This window comes from Telmatherina bonti (assembly GCF_933228915.1).
Source record: "Telmatherina bonti genome assembly, chromosome: 14".
NCBI lineage: Eukaryota > Metazoa > Chordata > Actinopteri > Atheriniformes > Telmatherinidae > Telmatherina > Telmatherina bonti.
In genome coordinates, this window is record NC_136612.1 from 13,255,750 (window position 1) to 13,273,809 (window position 18,060).

General features: G+C 42.9%; 2 protein-coding genes across 2 annotated transcripts; one reads left to right on the forward strand and one right to left on the reverse strand.

The window, feature by feature from the left end:
• The first annotated feature begins 1,134 nt into the window (after positions 1-1,134).
• Positions 1,135-15,414, forward strand: ubn2b (ubinuclein 2b). Its single transcript, XM_079252731.1, is given in 18 exon segments — positions 1,135-1,678; positions 3,760-3,888; positions 4,201-4,302; positions 4,385-4,516; positions 4,598-4,704; positions 4,804-5,269; positions 5,797-5,867; positions 5,947-6,076; positions 6,278-6,384; positions 6,467-6,577; positions 8,290-8,433; positions 10,726-10,776; positions 10,879-10,921; positions 11,037-11,597; positions 11,599-12,318; positions 12,394-12,601; positions 14,553-14,621; positions 14,828-15,414. Coding segments are annotated over 18 exon segments (3,513 nt in total). The 5' UTR covers positions 1,135-1,363; the 3' UTR covers positions 14,875-15,414.
• A 31-nt stretch (positions 15,415-15,445) lies between these two features.
• Positions 15,446-17,690, reverse strand: trir (telomerase RNA component interacting RNase). The gene is made up of 3 exons (XM_079252732.1): positions 16,394-17,690; positions 15,990-16,061; positions 15,446-15,903 (listed from the first exon to the last, which is right to left on the reverse strand). Exons 1-3 carry the CDS (start codon positions 16,682-16,684, stop codon positions 15,796-15,798), a joined length of 471 nt encoding a protein of 156 aa, XP_079108858.1. The 5' UTR covers positions 16,685-17,690; the 3' UTR covers positions 15,446-15,795.
• Positions 17,691-18,060: the final 370 nt, after the last annotated feature.

Genomic DNA, 18,060 nt, shown 5'->3' on the forward strand with positions numbered 1-18,060 from the left:
GGTGGGCGTGTTCCTGCGCTCCCATTGGACAGACGCGACCCTCTTTATCGTAGACATTATATACATAGACGCCTCATTGAGCGCTGGGGAATGAACCAGCGTTGCCGCCATATTGGATGGGTCTCCGCTTTCGAGTCTTGCTGCAGATTTAACGTAGTTTCCCGACAAAACTGTTTTCTGTGGAACAACGCGTATATATTACACACAAACAAAACACTTTTTAACATAACTGGTTTATAAATAATAGTAACATAGTGAATACTCTACTAAATGCAAATGATAAATTTGACTCCTATGAGGTGTTTATGGAAAAAAAGAGAGTTTTACATGGTAGCATAATTACCTCCACCAAGGAGGTTACGTTTATACAGGCTTTATTTGTTTGTCTGTTTGTTCAAGATAACTAAAGTTATGGACGGATTTTCATTAAAATTCCAGGACTTGTTGGAAATGTGAAAAGGAAGAACCGATTTAATTTAGTATCACTTTAATTTAATCTGTATCATAACAATATCTCTGTCCCATGTACAAACCAAACTGTGAGAAAAATGTGGGAAAAATTTGTGCAATTTTTGTTGTGATTGGACCTACACCTTACAAATAAATGCATTGAATTTCCCTTTGGGGGATCAATAAAGTAAATTAATAAAATTAATAAAGTAATTAATAAAAAAGTAATAAAATAGTAATAAATAATGAATAAATAAGAATAATAAATAATTATTTATAATAATGAATAAAGTAAAAAGTGATGTAAAAGTATTTTTAATAAATATATTATTGATAAATAAATACTAATTACAATAATAATTAATACTATTTTTAATATTATAAAATATAATATTTTAAATTATAATTTTTAATAAAGTATAATAAATATAATATAATATATATGAATAAAGTATTTTTTACTTTTCATTTAATTTCATTTTCATGTCATTTCATTGGAGGCGCACAGGAGACCCATCCAAGATGGCGGCGCGATGTGATGTCTATGCTCTTTCTCTCCTGCTTCCGCTTTCTTTTTACACGCATGCGCGCACGCCCAGCGTCTGAATAATGATAATAACGATCAAGATGGCTACTTCACAATCCTCCTTGCGGTAGCTAAACTGGAAACAAGTAAAACCGCTATTTTCTTCCGTTTAACAGCCTCGTAGGTGACGGAGGCCGAGCCAGGGATAATAAGCACCATATGGATTAAATCGGGCTGTGCAGAGACAAAAGCCGAAGCTAACTAGCGTAGCAACCAGCTAGCTGTGCGTGTCGACCGTCTCCGCTTTATTTTCCGAGCCGCCGCCGCTCCGAGGAGCGTGGCGCTTAAACGTGTTTGTGTGGCCGGTTGTCGGGCGCAAAGCGTCAAATGGCAGAGCCGAGGAAAGTGCCGTTCGTCACTATCTCGTCCTTCAGCACCTCGACGCCGACCGCAGAGAGCAGCAAGAAGCGCCGCCGCGAAGATGAGGCCATCGGCGTGACTTTTGGGAAAGATGGAGGTGGAGGTGCCGCCGCGGTCAGGTCAGGAGGTTGCGGAGGTCTGTTCGGTAACACGAAAGGAGGCGACGCCGAAACCGGGGAGGAGAAACCGACAGTCCGTCTCACTCTCACACTGGCCGAACCAAACGACCGAGGGTCTTCCGAGTACAACTACGGCGATCTGGTCAACTCAACTCCTTCTCAGGTTAGTGATCACAAGCAGAACCGGAGGCTCCATTACCAGGGCCGGATAAAAAGGGCACAGGCCCCTGGGTCCAGAGTGTCACAGGGCCCCCTCTCCCACCGCAACATTGTAAAAATTGTGAATGACACACTGTGAAACTACATTACTAGCATCTCTCATCCAGTGGTACCAATAAGAATACACTAGACACTGTGGTGTAACTATCTGGCATTTATGTACATTTTATTTAATGTCCAAACTGCTGCTGTTTGCCCTATGTGGGCCCCAAGTGGGCATGGCCCCTGGGCCTGCGCCCATAATGCCCATTGGATAATCCGACCATGTACTGATACTGGTATCAGTGATGTGTTTATGCATATCAGAACTTTTCACCACAAGTTTTATGGAAGGACTTCCTAACTGTTAGTCTTAATTTTATTTCTAGAATATAAAAAATGTACTAATATGTTTGCAGTGTATTGCTTAACCTATATATGATCAAGTTGCTTTATGGTTTCCTAAAGGAGGAAATCCACTTTTTTAAAATACACTTTATTAGATTTTAGAATAAGGTTAGGATATCTTTTTTTCTACAGCACTGTCCTAATTCTTCATAGATTCAACATTAGATTTTGGTCTATATTGACGTAAAGCATCACACAGTTTCTCCACATCCATAATGAGAATCTACTGTTCCACCACATACCAAAGCTGCTTTGTTGGACTGAGATCTGGGGACTATGGAGGCAGGGCCGGATTAAAAGTGCAGAGGTAACTGGGCCCGGAGTGTTACAGGGCCCCCTGTCCCACCGCAATATTGTAAAAATTGTGAATGATACACTGTGAAACGACATTTCTAACATCTCTCAGCCAATGGTACCAATAGCAGTACACTAGACACTCTGGTGTAACTATATTTCTTTTATATACATTTTGTTTAATGTCCAAACTGCTTGTGTTTGCCATACGTGGGTCCCACATGGACCCCCAATGGGTGTGGGGCCCCTGGGCCTGTGCCCATAATGCCCATTGGATAATCCGGCCTTGACCATTACGTTACCTAACCTAGCATAACCTCTGAAGGGCTGCACTGACAAACGTCCCACATGGAACTGCTCATGTTGCTCGGCTTCACTCTCTATTACACTTCCAGAGAAGCAGGTGTTTTATTAATTAGAAAATATAAACTACGGTTTAGAAATCCCAACCAGATGCTACCTGAGCATGCTTTGATAGAGTAACTGTGTAAAAAAACCACCAGACCGTCTGGTTGGTGCAGATCTCTCATTGTGTACTCGTGCTGGCACAAACAAACATTAAGGATAGATTGAAAAAGTTTATTTGAACATAATAAAATATAAAAACAAAAACAAGAAAAAACAGAAGTAAAAGATGACAAAACGTTGAAAAGGAGTGGGTAGAAGCATAAGTTTATATGTAATCCCACCCCAGTGATGAGCAATACAATATAAATAACAATAATATTAACCCATAGCAACACAACGGTGCAACCCAGTATATTAGTAATACCTATATTAAAATAATAATAATATCCTTTATATGTCATAATCTTATGAATACAATAATCAGCTACAGTGTTTGAGCAATGCACTCATAATACCAATAATAATAAAAACAATAGGAACATTTATATCAACAATAATAATAGAACAACTCAGTGTATGTAATATGTCTTCATTCTATAATATTTCTGTACTGCTCAATTATGGTGTCTTTGTATACTGACTTAAATTTTTTGACATTTGGACGCTGCCTGTGAGAGAATAACTTATTATTTAATGAGTTGAAGTTTACACTACAGTCGTGTTAAATAACTATTCTACAGTTTTAGGAGATTTTTTGCATATTATTTAAGTGTTGATTTCAAGTACAACTTTGTTTTTTTTCTAACATTAAAAGAATTAATAAAGTGTAAATTAATTTTTAAAAACTATTAATAATTACATAATTATTAATACATAATGTAATTAATTAATAATTACATTTTAAAATAAGATCCGATTGTTTTATAGGCAAAAAGCATCGGATTAATCTATCTACTTGTTTGTTTTGTGTCTATTTATTTATCTGATTTTCTGCAGGTAAAGCATCAAGGTGCCTCGGTACCTAAAGGACTCGCTCCTCTGCTGGACCCCAGCGACCCCCTTGCTGATGATGAGAGGGAGATACGGGAGGTCGAAGAGCTGGCCAGGAAATTTGAGAACAAATATGTAAGCAAAGTCTGTGCAGGGGATACAATTATTCCAGAAATTTAGCAGTCTGTGCTAAATCCAGTACCCAAAAATATCCCTTTTAATATTTAACCATAATAAATGAGGAAGGAAAACTCATGTGACTTTGAGTGCTGGTTGAAAATGCTCTCTGATGCTGTTTTCATGCACAGCTGCTGTTCTACCTGCTTTTATTACATTAGAAACGCTTGTTCATTAATATTTTCCTAATTTCAGCTTTGCTTTATGAGTTTTTGTGACATTTCTGTCTTTATAATTCTCTCTCTGGTCATGCGCTCATCCTGTTTGCAGGGAGGTGCAATAAAAAAGAAGAAAAAGGACAGAATTCAGGATCTGATTGGCATCGGCTATGGCTACGATGAGACGGATGATTTCATTGACAACTCAGAAGCAGTGAGTTTCTGTTTTCTTCGATTGAGCCGTTGGGTTTTTGCTTAGAAAGCGGGCTGTAATTGTAGCGTCTTGTTGCGTGCAGTACGATGAGCTGGTGCCGGCTTCCCTCACGACGCAACACGGAGGCTTCTACATCAACACGGGAACTCTTCAGTTCAGACCGACGTCTGACTCCGAGGGAGAACATGCCGGCGCCGAGGATCATCACTTCAAGGTGGGATTAACACGCTGCAATCAAAATCACGTGAATGAGCATAAATCCTGCTGCTGTAGTAAACTGAACCTGATTTTGTAGAAGATGAAAGATGGCGAGGAGCGAGTGATTAAAAAGCGGCGGAAAAAGCAGGATGGTGGAATTCTGGAGGACAAGAAGCCCAGAAAGAATAAAGTACCAAAGCCTGGGTGAGGTTTTAATGTTTGAAGCATCTCGTCTTTGGGTTTGTCTGCAAACGGAGCAGCTGTCGCGTTGCTCGGCGTTAAATGCCGTCCTGTTCCACGCAGAGAGAAGAAGAAGAGGAAGAAGCTGATGAAGGATTCGCTGCACCTGGCGAACATGATCCGCCGCTTCACCAGGGAGAAGGAAGAGATGCGCAAAAAGAATCTGGTCGCCGCGGGCGGTTTGCCACGACCCACTACCAAAGTGCCCAACGCCAACAGCGTGCTCGCCAACGCCCACCCCAAGCCGGCTGACAGCGGCGACTGCAACATGACCGACTTGACGGACGACCAGGCCGTCATGTCGCTGCTGGACTCCACTAATAACGACATCCTGCAGGACATGATGGGAGACCTGGATTTCCGGATGCTAGACTCGCCTTCCAGTCCGGGGCAGGGAGAGAACGGATCCTTCGGGGCGGGGCATAAAGCGGGCGACGTGAGGTCGCAGGGCAACATGATGACCCCTCCTCCTCCTCTCCCCGTCGGACTCCCAGGTCCCCTCACAAAGCGAATTGAAGACCTGAGAGCGGTAAGACCACTTTCGGTTCTAGTTTCTTTATCAGCTCCCAGTTTTAAAGATTTGATCGTAAACGGTTACCATGGCGACTTAGTAGAAATTAGGGCTGTGACGATATGCTTTTGTCCCGATTCGATTCAATTCCGATTTTTTTGGGTGTCGATTCGATTTAAATTGCGATTCTCACAATTCTTCGATATTGCTAATTTTTAGGAGATTAAAGGCAAAAAAAAATGTATAAAACTTATTTTTTTGCTCGTCATTTTTCTTCATTTCAATTGGGAAAAACAACACATCAGCCAGACCATCATTCTGCTGCTATAATGTCCAAGATGACAAGTTAAAAGATCAATAAAAATAAAAATGACAAAAAAATTTAAAAAATGTATATATATTTATTTGAAAAAAAAACCTGATTTTTTTAACAACAACAACAAAAAAAATCGATTTTAAAATTGTGAAGCAAAAAAATGCTGATTTTCGATTTTCCCACCCCTAGTAGGAATGTAAACGTGCCTTCTGCTTGTTTCCTCTCTCAGGCGTCCCGACTGTTTGACGAAGAGGGAAGGAAGAAGTTCTTTACACTGGACATGAACAACATCCTGCTGGAGTGAGTTCCGTTCAGATTGGCATGTTTTCCAGAGCGATGTAGGAAGCAGCGAACATTAACGCGTCTGTCTCTGCATCAGCATCGAGTTGCAGGTTCAGGAACAGCCTGCAGATGTGCGTTCAGCTGTCTATTCTCACCTGGAGGCCTTCGTGCCCTGCAATAAAGAAGCTCTGCTCAAGCGCCTTAAAAAACTCAGCCTCAACATCCAGGTGTGTGCCGGCGATTCCTCTGGCTATAGCAGATGTGAAAAGAAATGTCGCGACCTTGTTTTCCAGCTGGGTGGTGCGTCTAAATGAGTGCTGGCCATTTTTTTTCATGTCTGCTGGCTGTGTACTCATTGCCTGACTATATTTAGCCTGTCCTGGATACGTCTGTGTGGTTTCTGACTGTGCTTTATTGGCGCTGCTCAGGACGACCGACTTCGAGCGCCCCTGCTGAAGCTGAAACTGGCCGTGTGCAACGTGATGCCGGAGCAGATCGCTCGCTACAACATGGACTGCATCGCCAAAGTGGCAAAGTAAGACGCAACATGGAACGTTAGGTGTTTTAAGCGACTTCTGCTCAACGACTTTCTATATTTTTTTTTCCCCGTCTTGCAGGCAGCAGTCTGAGGAAGGAGAGAAAAATGGGTCAGATGATGACGATGACGAGAAACCAGGAAAGAGGGTGATTGGACCTCGGAAGAAGTTTGTCTGGGACGACAAGCTCAGGTTGGTCCAGCTGGGGGAGGACGTTTACGTCCCATATAAGTAACGACAGAGTTCGGTAGTTCATGAATGCAGTTTCTTCCTTCTTTCTTCTGAAAGTAAAATGTGATAAAAGGACACGGATGAGATGAAACTGGAGACAAAAGAAGACTTTGACAAAAGTTATTCCGATCTGCTTCAGAAGCCGTCTAAAGCAAATGATTTGATAGCTAAACCAGTCCCCCATGTTTCCAGCGTAGGTTGTTTACAAGTGGGTTTCAGCGGTCCTTCATTAACATTTCCGACACAGAATGACTGCATTCTTGCGTTACCATGGCAGCAAATCTCTCCATGGTGTAAATACACAGTTGATCTGGTCGCTGGTAAAATGGTGGACGCTCGTTCGAACCTTGACAGTTCCACGGAGATGGACTCATGATGCTTCGTACTCGGCCAGCTGTCTTGTCAGTCTCTTCATGTCCTCAGACGGACAGCCGGAGTCAAAGGACACATTTTGATAAGAATCCCAGTCCGTTTGCTCGGAAAGTCCGCATCATTTGAGGAAATGTGAATGCACCAAATGATTCGCCTACAAACGCAGACCTCGATTTGTTTCAAGTGACTTCCTGCATTTGGCATAGTGTTGCATTGTGGGTAAACCACAGACCGTATATGAAAGATGGACGGAGCCTCCGGCGGTTTAAAGTGAAGCCTATGTGGAAGTGCATAAAACTGCAGCTAACTCGCCTGTTTAAAAGTAATTTCATCTTGAAGTTCAGCATATTTAGGGGCGTGTCCTTTTGATTGACAGGTACCAATCTCCTGCTTCAAGTCAGAAGAACGTAGAACAACTGCGGTTTTTAGCCGGTTAACAACGTGACTTAGCTTTAGCGCGCTTACCTCCGTTAGCTGGTTAGCTCCTGTTATCTCCAGGTTAGCTCTTAGCTACAGAAAGCTTGGAGTTTGCTCGATGTCATCCGCCATGATGCTCACAGCCCCCCTCTCAGCTCCATCTCTTTGCCCATATTTGTATTTTTCGGGTGAGATGACACATGTGACCCTGCCAAGATGGCGATGGTAGGAAACGCCCACCGAGCTTCAATTCAGCTCTTCAGAAACCTACGGGTGACGTCACGGACGCTTGTCCATCTCTATAGACAGTCTATGGGGTAAGCGCGGAGCGCTATAGACAAACGCTGCCACAACAAACACACTTGAATCTGTAGAAACGGCTCGTGGTCAAACGTGGAAAACAAAGTAAAAGCACGGATACGGATACATGGTCAGAGGAAAATATATCACAGCTCCACGTTTAGCTCACAAGTTTTCTTGTTTTATCTTTTACTAAATACTAGTGCAGCGCCACCTTTGGTGGGAATGCGGATTAATTATTCTAATGGTTTGGCTCGTTTGATCAAAGTGCAGCGTGAACACGATCTTGGTCCGCATGGATAACACCCCCTTACAACTGAGCCGAGTCTCCAATCAGATCGAGTCTAGCGGACTGTCCCCGTTCCACAGCCTCCAGTTGGCATTTATTCCCACTGGTTTCCTCGTTGCCTCGTTTTGAACAGTCAGATAAACATCAACTCTCCAACATCCTCAGCAAAGACTGACACGAAAGCTAATTGACTTCACGGCACTTTGGAGGCGGAGCTTCATAAGCATAAGTCAGGAAAAGGATCAAGGAAGAAATGTTTCTGCTTGACTGAAGTGGGATGTGTGTGTCTTTCCAGATTGTTGCTGTGTAACTTGGTGCGGGTGAAGCTGGGCTGCTATGAACTGGAAGGCAAGACCTCCGTGTCTCTAGAGGACTACCTCAAAGCCTTCATGGAGACTGAAGTAAAACCTCTTTGGCCTAAAGGGTGGATGCAAGCCAGGTGTGTGGGGCATGCTGGGAAGGGCACGTTTCGTATGAGCTACCTTCACATCGCCAACGTGTGGTTTGGGCTTAGATGGTTTTCTATACAATACTGCTGAGGTATAGTGCTGACTGTGTGTGTGTGTGTGTGTGTGTGTGTGTGTGTGTGTGTGTGTGTGTGTGTGTGTGTGTGTGTGTGAGTGTGAGTGTGAGAGAGAGAGAATAGCTAAGAAGTACATAATTTTACTTTGATCTATTTGCATTAGACATCAGACAACATAACGGCTCGGTTATTTTTCTGCTCACGTCGTTGCCATGCAAAGCCGCTGCGCCGCTTTTACAGACTGCGTTTTGTATCCATCACAACTTCTGCCCAGTAAAACACGCCGTGTGGAGAATTATTAGATAAACCTGACGAGTGATGCTATCATGTCAACGTGGAGCAAAAGCAGAGGGAGGTTTCCAGGATTATAGGAGCCAATTTGTTTTATTGCGTTCTCCTTGGTGCTGTTAGAGGGCGCTGTATTGTTACCTGGGCAGGTGACGCATGTAGGGGGAACGCGTCACTGGTTTGGTAGATGTTTAGCTCAGAAGGGCAAAATGTTTTTGACCGCAGGGCGCGATGAGACGTGTATATGCCACAAGATTTTTGCAAAGGAATAAGGATTGATGAAGCTGAAATCAAGCGATCTGAGTGGAAGTCAGTCACGGTAAAGCGATGCATCAAACCACTTCAGGCCAAGATGTCTCAGTAGCTTAGTTTAGACTTTGCTTCTGCAAGCATCTTGTTGAATCTGTGATGCCAGTGACATTTCTGGAGGTAAAAATGTCTGAGCAGGCACAAACACGGCCAGCAGAATCAGAGAAACCGTGGTTGAATTGATGGAGATTATGGTGTTTTTGAAGGTAAAATTCATAAAATATGTATTTACCGAAACACCTCTTATCAAGTCCTGTTGTTCTCCACCTCATCACTGAATGTTCTTGCCTTCTCAGTGTTTGCAGTAATAAATGGGTGTATTTTAAAGCTACAGACACATTAAACTCTGAGGAACGTTAAATTAAATTTGATCTGAAATAACTTTATTCCCTAGTTGATGTTGCAGTCTGTTCCAACCCCACTTCTAATAATAATAATAATAAAGTTAGTAAATACTAAAATCTATGTAGCTGGAACATTTATTTAACAAAGTACAAATAATTTTTTTTGTTTTAAACCAATTTATTTAAATATAGAAATGTAAACAAACCTCAAATATGATGTCAAGACTTTACTAAACTTAAAAAAAGAGGCAAAAAAAAAAAAATCCCAGAAAGATTCACATGATATATAAGTAGTAACACTGTTCTGGTGTTTCTGTCAGAAGATTATTGGTTAAGGTGTCAGGATTGGGTATAAAACAGCATCCAGCAAAGCCACCATGATCTATACCATGAGGTCTGCAGTCAGATGAGTTCCTGTTGGGTGAAAAGTTAAGTTTTCTATAGATGAGAAAGGCCTTTCTGGCAAAACCCAGCATGTATGCTGGTATGGCAGTGCATCAGGGTCCACGGCCCGCATGCCTCATGTGTGAAAGTACCACTGGTGAGAAAAGTGTCATTTATAGTTATTTGTTGCCATCATGATCATGTTTTTTATTACCTGACTGCCGATCTGCAGTCCAGAACTGTGAGCCTGATGAAGAGGAGAGCCAGACAACAACCATGAACAGCTGAAATAATGTATCAGACAAGAATGGAGCAGATTCGTCAGGATAAAAAAAACCTCCATAATTATTAGGGGTGGTCGAATCGAAAAAAATCAAAGATCAGGATTTTTTGCTTCAGAATTTTAGTTTTTTTTTTTTTTTAAATAAATAAAAAGTAATGTATTATGAATTTTTGTCATTTTTATTGTTTTAATTGATCTTTTTACTTGTCTTGGCTGTTAAAGCAGCAGAATGATGGTCTGAATACTATGTTGTTTTTTTCTCATTGAAATTAAGAAAAATGTAAAAAGTTTTGTTCATTTTGTTTGTTTTTAGTCTACAAACATCAACAATATTGAAGAATCATGAAAATCAAAATACACCCCCAAAAAAATCAGAATTACATCAAATCATGACGAAAGCATCAATCATGATCCTCAGTGCTTTAAAGACTAAAATCTCATCATGGTTCAGATCTTCTAAAATCAAGAGGTTGGAAAAGACATTAAAAACTCTGATTTATATCTTTGCTGCATTTTAGACCCCCCTCCCTTTCTAGAAGTTGTCTTACAGTAAACTGTTTTAATCCTGGATCCCGTCTCTGCTGCTGCTTCTCTCCGTAGGATTCTGTTCAAAGAGAGCATCATGGTCCACGGCCATCTGACGGGCTACACGTGAGTCACAGAACTCGTTTAATTTCTTCTTCTTCTTGACTTGCATTTGTCGTCTTTCACTCACGTATTTTGTCTTCTTTACTTTTTTTTTTTTTACACCAGAGCAAAGAAGAAGATGATTCCTACTCCAAAGGCCAAGCCAAAGGTGAGTGAGACGTAGAGGCAGACACGTCTCTCTGGACGAACTAAAACTACATGACGATGATGTTTTAGGTGAAAGGCAGGGTGTGACGTGAAGAAATGTTCTCCTGTCTCTGCAGGAGGTGGCGTGGATGCAGCGGTCCACCCCGTCAGCAGGTGCCGCTCCCTCTCCTGCTGCCCAGGTTGCCAAGCGACCGCCTCAGTCGCCATCGGAGCCCATATGTCTCGACTCCCTGGACGACACCCCCTCCCACGACTCCATCTCTCAGGCTCTGGCCATCCTTGGCAACGCAGCCAAGGGCTTGGCCCAGGGGGACAGCCCCCCGTCCCCAGATGGACCCAAGACTGCTCCCAAGACTGCTCCCAAGACTGCTCCCAAGACTGCGCCCAACCCCCCCAACCTCCACGCTTCACCTCTCCTCCAGCAGCAGAAAAAGAACTCTGTCAGCACTCCCAGCTCCAACACACCTCACTACATCTCTACCTCTTCATCCCCCTCTCTGCCCCGCCCCCCCGCCAACACCTCCACACATCTCACCCCGGTGCGGGTGGATGCGATGGGGGTTGTTAAGGGGGCAGTGCAAGCCCACAGACATTCAGTTTTGACCCCTCAGAGACCTTTGAGCGTGGGCATGGTGAAAACAACCATGCCCACCTCCGTGTCGCCACCAAAACCACGCCCCCCCCCCCACCGCGTCTCCGCTAGTGGCCCCAGGATCAAAGGCGGGGGTCTCCACTCCCTCATCTGGCCTTCTCAAAGGCAGCAATAATAAAGCCAGCAGCGGCGACACCCTCATCATCACGTCAGCATCGTCCCGGCCACACACGCTTCCATCGCAGTCCCTCGTCGTCCCCAAAACATTTCAGGCTCCCCGCCTGGTCCAGACCCCCCAGAGTAAACCCTCCACCTCCCTCGCTCAGAACATCTCCGGCGTTCAGCCGAACTTCATCACCCCGATGCACGCCACTCTCACCAAGTCCACCCACAGCAGCATCCCGCCCATCGTCCGGCTTCGAACCCCCAACCCCGTCATCACCACCACCTCCGCGTCCATCTCTCAGAGTCCTCGTTCTCAGGCAGCCCCCACTGTACACCAGTACTCTCCCAAAACCCCTGCAGGCTTCCGCCTGCCCTTCTCAGGTGGCCCCGGAGGAGCAGCCAAGCCGGGGCAAGGCAGCTACGCTCCCCCAAGCAGCCAGAAGACCCCCAGCATCAACAGCACCACCAACGCCAGCCTTATAAACACCTCATCCATAAGCAAGCATTCAGGAACCAGTGCCTCCCCCGCCGCAGCCGCAGCCATGCCAGGCCAGCGACAGAGGCCCGGGGGCGGGACACCTCAGGGGGCAAAACCAGTCGTGTCAGTTCCATTATCATCCGTGTCCTCCCAGCTGCCGCAGGTCTGTAATGGGAACCAGTTCCCTTCCTGCTGGTGTTACAGCAGTAACTAATGACTATTACTGTTTTCTGCTCAGGTCTCCACAACAGGAAGCAGCAGCCTGCTCAGCTCCGCCTCGTCCCTTTCGCTGGGATTCGGCATGCTGGGGGGGCTGGTGCCCGTCTCCTTGCCATTCCAGTTATCCCCCATGCTGAACCTGCCTCAGCTGGGGACGGGCGGGTCCGGCTCAGCGGCCAGCAGCTCCGCGGCCAGTAGCAACCTTCCCTTCTCCACCCTGACCCAGAGTGAGTAACACACACAGGGCGGGAACACAGACGCCGTTCTGGTCGGGGCTGGTCATAAACCAGCTCAGTGATGTTGCCCCCCCCCACCCCCCCCAAAAAAAAGAAAGATGTCAAATAATTTTGTTTGCACTACCATCGATTACCTGCAGGTCTAATGGTCATTTGCTCCCAGTTCGACTGGTTACTGGTTTATCTGAGCAGCACTGAATGTGGTGAATAACTGGTCTGTTTAGCTGCTAACAGTGGCCACGCTTCCATGTTTTTAATTCCAGATAAAAGTTAAATCCTCTTTAAACAGATGGAAAATGACTGTAAACACCTAAATCTGAATTAAAAAGTCTGTTTGGACTAAAACTTTATTCCGAAATAAGTGGCTAAATTCGTTCCTCCGTCATGTAAACGGTCATTCCCGTCATTCTGCGCATGCTCGTTACTGGGGTGGGAAATTTTAATCGAAAAATCGAGTATTGGGATTTTTTGCTTCACAATTTTAAAATATTTTTTTTGATTGGAAAAAATAGATTTTTATTTAAAAAAAAAAAATCTACTATAAAATATTTGTCATTTTCATTGTTTTTATTGAACTTTTTACTTGTCTTCTTGGGCATTATAGCAGCAGAATGATGGTCTGGCTGCTGTGTTGTTTTTTCCTCTTTGGAATCAAGAAAAATGAGGAGCAAAAAAAGTTTTGTACTGTACTTTTTTTTTTTAAAAAAGTCTACAAAAATCAGCAAAATTAATGAATCGCAGTTTAGATCGAATCAACACAAAAAATCAAAATTGAATTAAATCGGGACAAAAGCACATCATCACAGCCTTAATAATTATGATCCTCAGAGCAAAATGAGTTTTGTACATTTTTTTTAAATTTTGTTTTTAATCTACAAAAATTGACAATATCGAGGAATTGTGAGAATCACAATTGAACCGAATCAGCACCCAAAAAATCGGAATCTAATCGGGACTGGAGCATATCGTCACAGCCCTACGCGTTACCTTGACCCGTCCTGCTGACGTACATATTCTGCACGGTCTTCCTCCTCCTCCTCCTCAGCTGGAGGAAGAAGTGAAACGGGTTGCTCAAAGTTCTAATCAAAAGAAAGGACAAACTGGTACTTTTTATGTCTTTTCTGTGTTACGATGGAAAAGATGAGAAGCAGGAAGTGAACTTGTTCATTTCCACCCCCTGTCCTATCAGAACCCTTCCCAAGCTGCCGATCTAAGGCAGAATTAACCAGCGTGTTTCCATGTCAACCCCCAGGAGAATAATGTTGTTTGGAAGTATTTAACTCCAAACTGCAGCTGTTCATGAGGAAGTAAAGTCTTTCATGAAAAGCTACTCTTCAGCTACTAAGTCCACACACGTCGGAGCAACACGATGAATCCTGGTTAAAAACCGGGTTCGAAAGACAAAACGCCTCAAAGTGATGTCGATTGATCTTTGATGAGCTCACCTTAAACGTTTTATTAATATCTTTCAGACTGCAGCAGCAGGAATATTTTACATGTTGGAGCAGAAGGGGAGGGGGCAACCTGCCGTGTGTGTGTGTGTGTGTGTGTGTGAGATGTGGGAATTTAAGCTCACCTTGGCAGACTGCGTGACTTTCTCTGCTGTTGTCTGGATGTTTCCGTGTTAGCTTTGTTTGATGTTGTTTGTTAGCTTCATTTGTTTTTATCATTGTATTTGTCTAAATGTGAAGCTTAATGTAATTAACGTGAGACGACGTTCCGTTTTGTTTGCCTCATTTCCCTCATCTCATCTTTAATTTTGTCTCCTCTTCACATCTTCTCTTCATCCTCCTCCTGTCTGGGTAACATCTTCTCTATTACCTCCACAATCTTCATTTTCTCTTCCTTTCCTCCCTGTTTTATTTGTTCCACCTGCCCCCCCCCCCCCCCCCCCCCTCCCCCTCCCCTCCTTGTTTCTCGTTGCCCTGTCCTGTCTCCTCAGATCTGTATAAGAGTCTCCAGTCAGGGTCTCAAGTTGCTCTGCCTCCTCACTTGCAGCTCGCTTTCTCAGGTAAAATCTGACCCTCCCTAAAACCTCCAGTCTGCTCCGTTTCTCCTCTCCTTGCCTTTTTCCAAGCATCTTGTCGTTCTCTTGTCTGCGGGTTGTCTGGTTCTGTTCTGTTTTCCCCTCATCTGTCGGTGGCAACACGACTTCATGGCCTTATTTTTGTCTCGTAATTAAGTTCTTTTTTTATTTGTATTTTTTTTTAAATCCAGATGTCAATCAAACCCAGGCAGGAGATGCGAAGAGGAAGACTCTATGATCCAGCTGGGATTTCAACATCCAGTCAGTAAAAAGAAGAAATCTCTGGAGGTGGAGGATGAAACTTAAAAAGGGGTATCATGAGTGGGCTACGATTTATCAACACAATTATCTAACTTTAATAAAAAAAACAAAAAAACCTTCATAGAGCTGTTAAATGAAATGGCAAATAAAGTTTGTCAATGTTTACATGATAGACCTATATCACTGTGGACAGGGAGAAATGAATGGGATTTATAAGTGAGTGAGCGAGCGTGCGTGTGTGTGTGTGTGTGCACGAGGACCTGTTTGATTGGCTCGACTGTGTGCCTTTTGTACGTCTCCCACTCTGATGCATGGTCAGTGTGTCTATTTGGTGCTGTTTTTTTTATCTTAATGTAATTATCACTGATACTTGTATGAAAATGTAAACTGCAAATTGTTGAATTTGAGCTTTTTTTTATGAGAGCTGTACATGTTTTCGATTAACTTGAATTCTTGGATGAATCTGCTTCTGTACAGAACTCAAGCCTACTTTTAATTAAAATCATTCTCAGATGGATCACTTGATGAGTTTAATGATTCAGCTGATTTAAAAAAAAAAAAACAAACAAAAAAAAACTTTAACAACATTGAGGCACAACAAATAAACATTTGATTTAATTTAAACTAATCTATCAATTCAGTTTAACTTGTAGATGAATGAAAACAAACCAGACAAGAGAAAGTTAAAGACATGTAATAACTCAGCTTCTGGAACAACACCAGAGGCAAACGGGCGAAACGGAAAAAGAAAAATTGGGTTGATCTAAGCAGTTTGTGGGAGACAAAGTGATTCAAACTGGCAGTACAAGAAGGTTGAAATCAGCTGGCTCTCCTGGAGCATCTCCCCGGCGGATTTCTCCCACAAAGCATTGCCTCTTCACGTCCCACCTTTTGAAGCTTATTTCACCAGCGGCCTGGTTTTATCGTCGTCGCCGCACTGGTGGGCTTTGTACTTTTTCACCTCTTCCATGTACTTTGACCAGGCATCGCTCTTGCCTGGCTCAGTCTGCAGGAGAACAAGCACAGGTTAAAGACTGAACGAATCAAAAGAAAAGTTTTTTTTCTTGAAGAAAACCACCAGTCCACACTTACATCTGTGTCCTGTTTCTGCTTCTTTGCAACCATGCCGGTCTTTAGGAACACACCGCCTCTGCGCTTCCCCACCTGGGTTAGGGGATAGAAGACTGAAACCGTTACAGGGGCCCTTGTAGGTGGACTGCCAATGAAGGAAACTACACCGGAGCAGAGGGACTACATTCAGTCACCTGCTGCACCACCAGTTGAAAGCATCACTAGTGAGGAGCATCCCTAAGCCTTATCTACAAGGATAACATGTTTTTCTTTTTTAAAAAATGATAAAAAAATATTATGTAAATACTACTGGCAATTTATAAATGACAAACTAAAGAGCCAGTAAGGGTATGACTGCATGGAGCCTGTATTTTTAGGTGAGATTAACTACTGCCATCTCATCTTACAACTGCTAAACCCCTTACAAAGCTCGTCACAGGAGGGGCCTTCTTTTCCACTGAGGTCTGTCCGTGCTCGGTGGCTCCCGCTTCTCCACCTGTTTGCTGCATCTCCTTTTTCCTCTTCTCCTCCTCCATCCTCTTCTTAAAAATCTCCATGAAGCTGCCGTCGTTGGCGAAGGCGTTGGCACCAGGCAGGGAGGCGTTGCTGGCGGTCCGTGCGGGGCTGCGTGACGGCGACGTCGGGCTGCCGCCGCCCGAGTCCCCGCTGCTGCCGCGGCTTGCGTGAGGTTTACCATGTGCTCGCTTTGGATCCATTGTACTTCACTGTCCTTGTTTTTTGTAAATAGGTACAGTCCAGCGAATGAAAGCTTGGGTTTGTAGTAAGTCTGGCTTCGGTATGAGGAGGTTTTAGAAGAAAATAAGAAGAAAACAGCAACAGGCTCTTAGCTGCGCTCACCTCTTCCCAACAAAAACTCAGATAGTGTTCTGTGCTTCACAGACTAAATTAAATGTATAAAAACTATATAGTATAGTACAAATGCAAACTGAATCAACGCCGCCGAGCTTAAAGCATGAAGACAAAACAAAAACAAAAGCATGCGCTGCTTGGATGCTAACGTGCTAACTGCATGCTAACGCCCGGGTTTCTGCGAGGCCTCTGCTGGAAAATGAAGCTCTATTTCACTTTTAACTCGTATGTAGAACGTCTCAATGTGTTGAAGGTTTAAAAACGTGACAGATAGAAAACATTGGCATCAAAAAGTAAACGTTTTGCGTTTTTTTCATCGCCTGTTGCCTTCTTTTAGCGCTCATCACCGTCGGTCAGCCATGTTTAATTTAATGTGATGACGCATCTGGTGAAGCCCCGCCCCCTATACCGGAAGTTCAACTTGTAGAATTATACAATAAAATAAATAAATAAATTCACTCCACCTATTTATTGTAAAATTTCAAACAATATTACAATTAATCAAAGAAAAACAATTTAAAAAAAAAAATGAAACCGAGAGAAACCACTGAGAAGAAAAAGAAACATGCATGACGGACACCTGATTGGCACCTTAGTGGTACAGTTGTACTCATATGTATTCATCCCCTGTCATTAAAGAAAAGGTTGAATTTATAACAGTCACTCAAATAACTTCAAAAAGGAACAATAAGTAAAAATTTGCTATAGTATAATTTAGTAATATAAGACACTGTTTTTTCATTTAATTGAGTTGAAGAAAGACAAACAGACAAACTGGTCTTGGACAAATTAGAGCACTTTTCTGTTGAACAGTGGGACAAAATACCTGTCAACAGGTGCAGAAGTCTGACTGAGAGGAACAGAAAACACCTTACTGTAGCGGAAATATTAAAGGATTATTCAACAAAATATTCGTTTATGAGTGATGTAATATGTAACAAATTATCTTATTTGTTTGCTTTTTAAAAAAAAAAAAAATTATATTGAACCAGAATAAAAAAAAAAAAAAAAAAAAGTAAAATGTAATGATTTCCATAAACTTTATTACTTTAGTCAATTTCAACTTTTTTTTTTTTACAGGCTGCTGTTTTTTTTCCTTCTTTAATGAAAGGGTATGAATAAATATGAGCACAATTGTATTTTGGAATAACATCCTGGAGCAACTACCCACATTTTAACTGTGCTGCTTATCCTAAATAATTCGGACTGTTTAACAAACTTA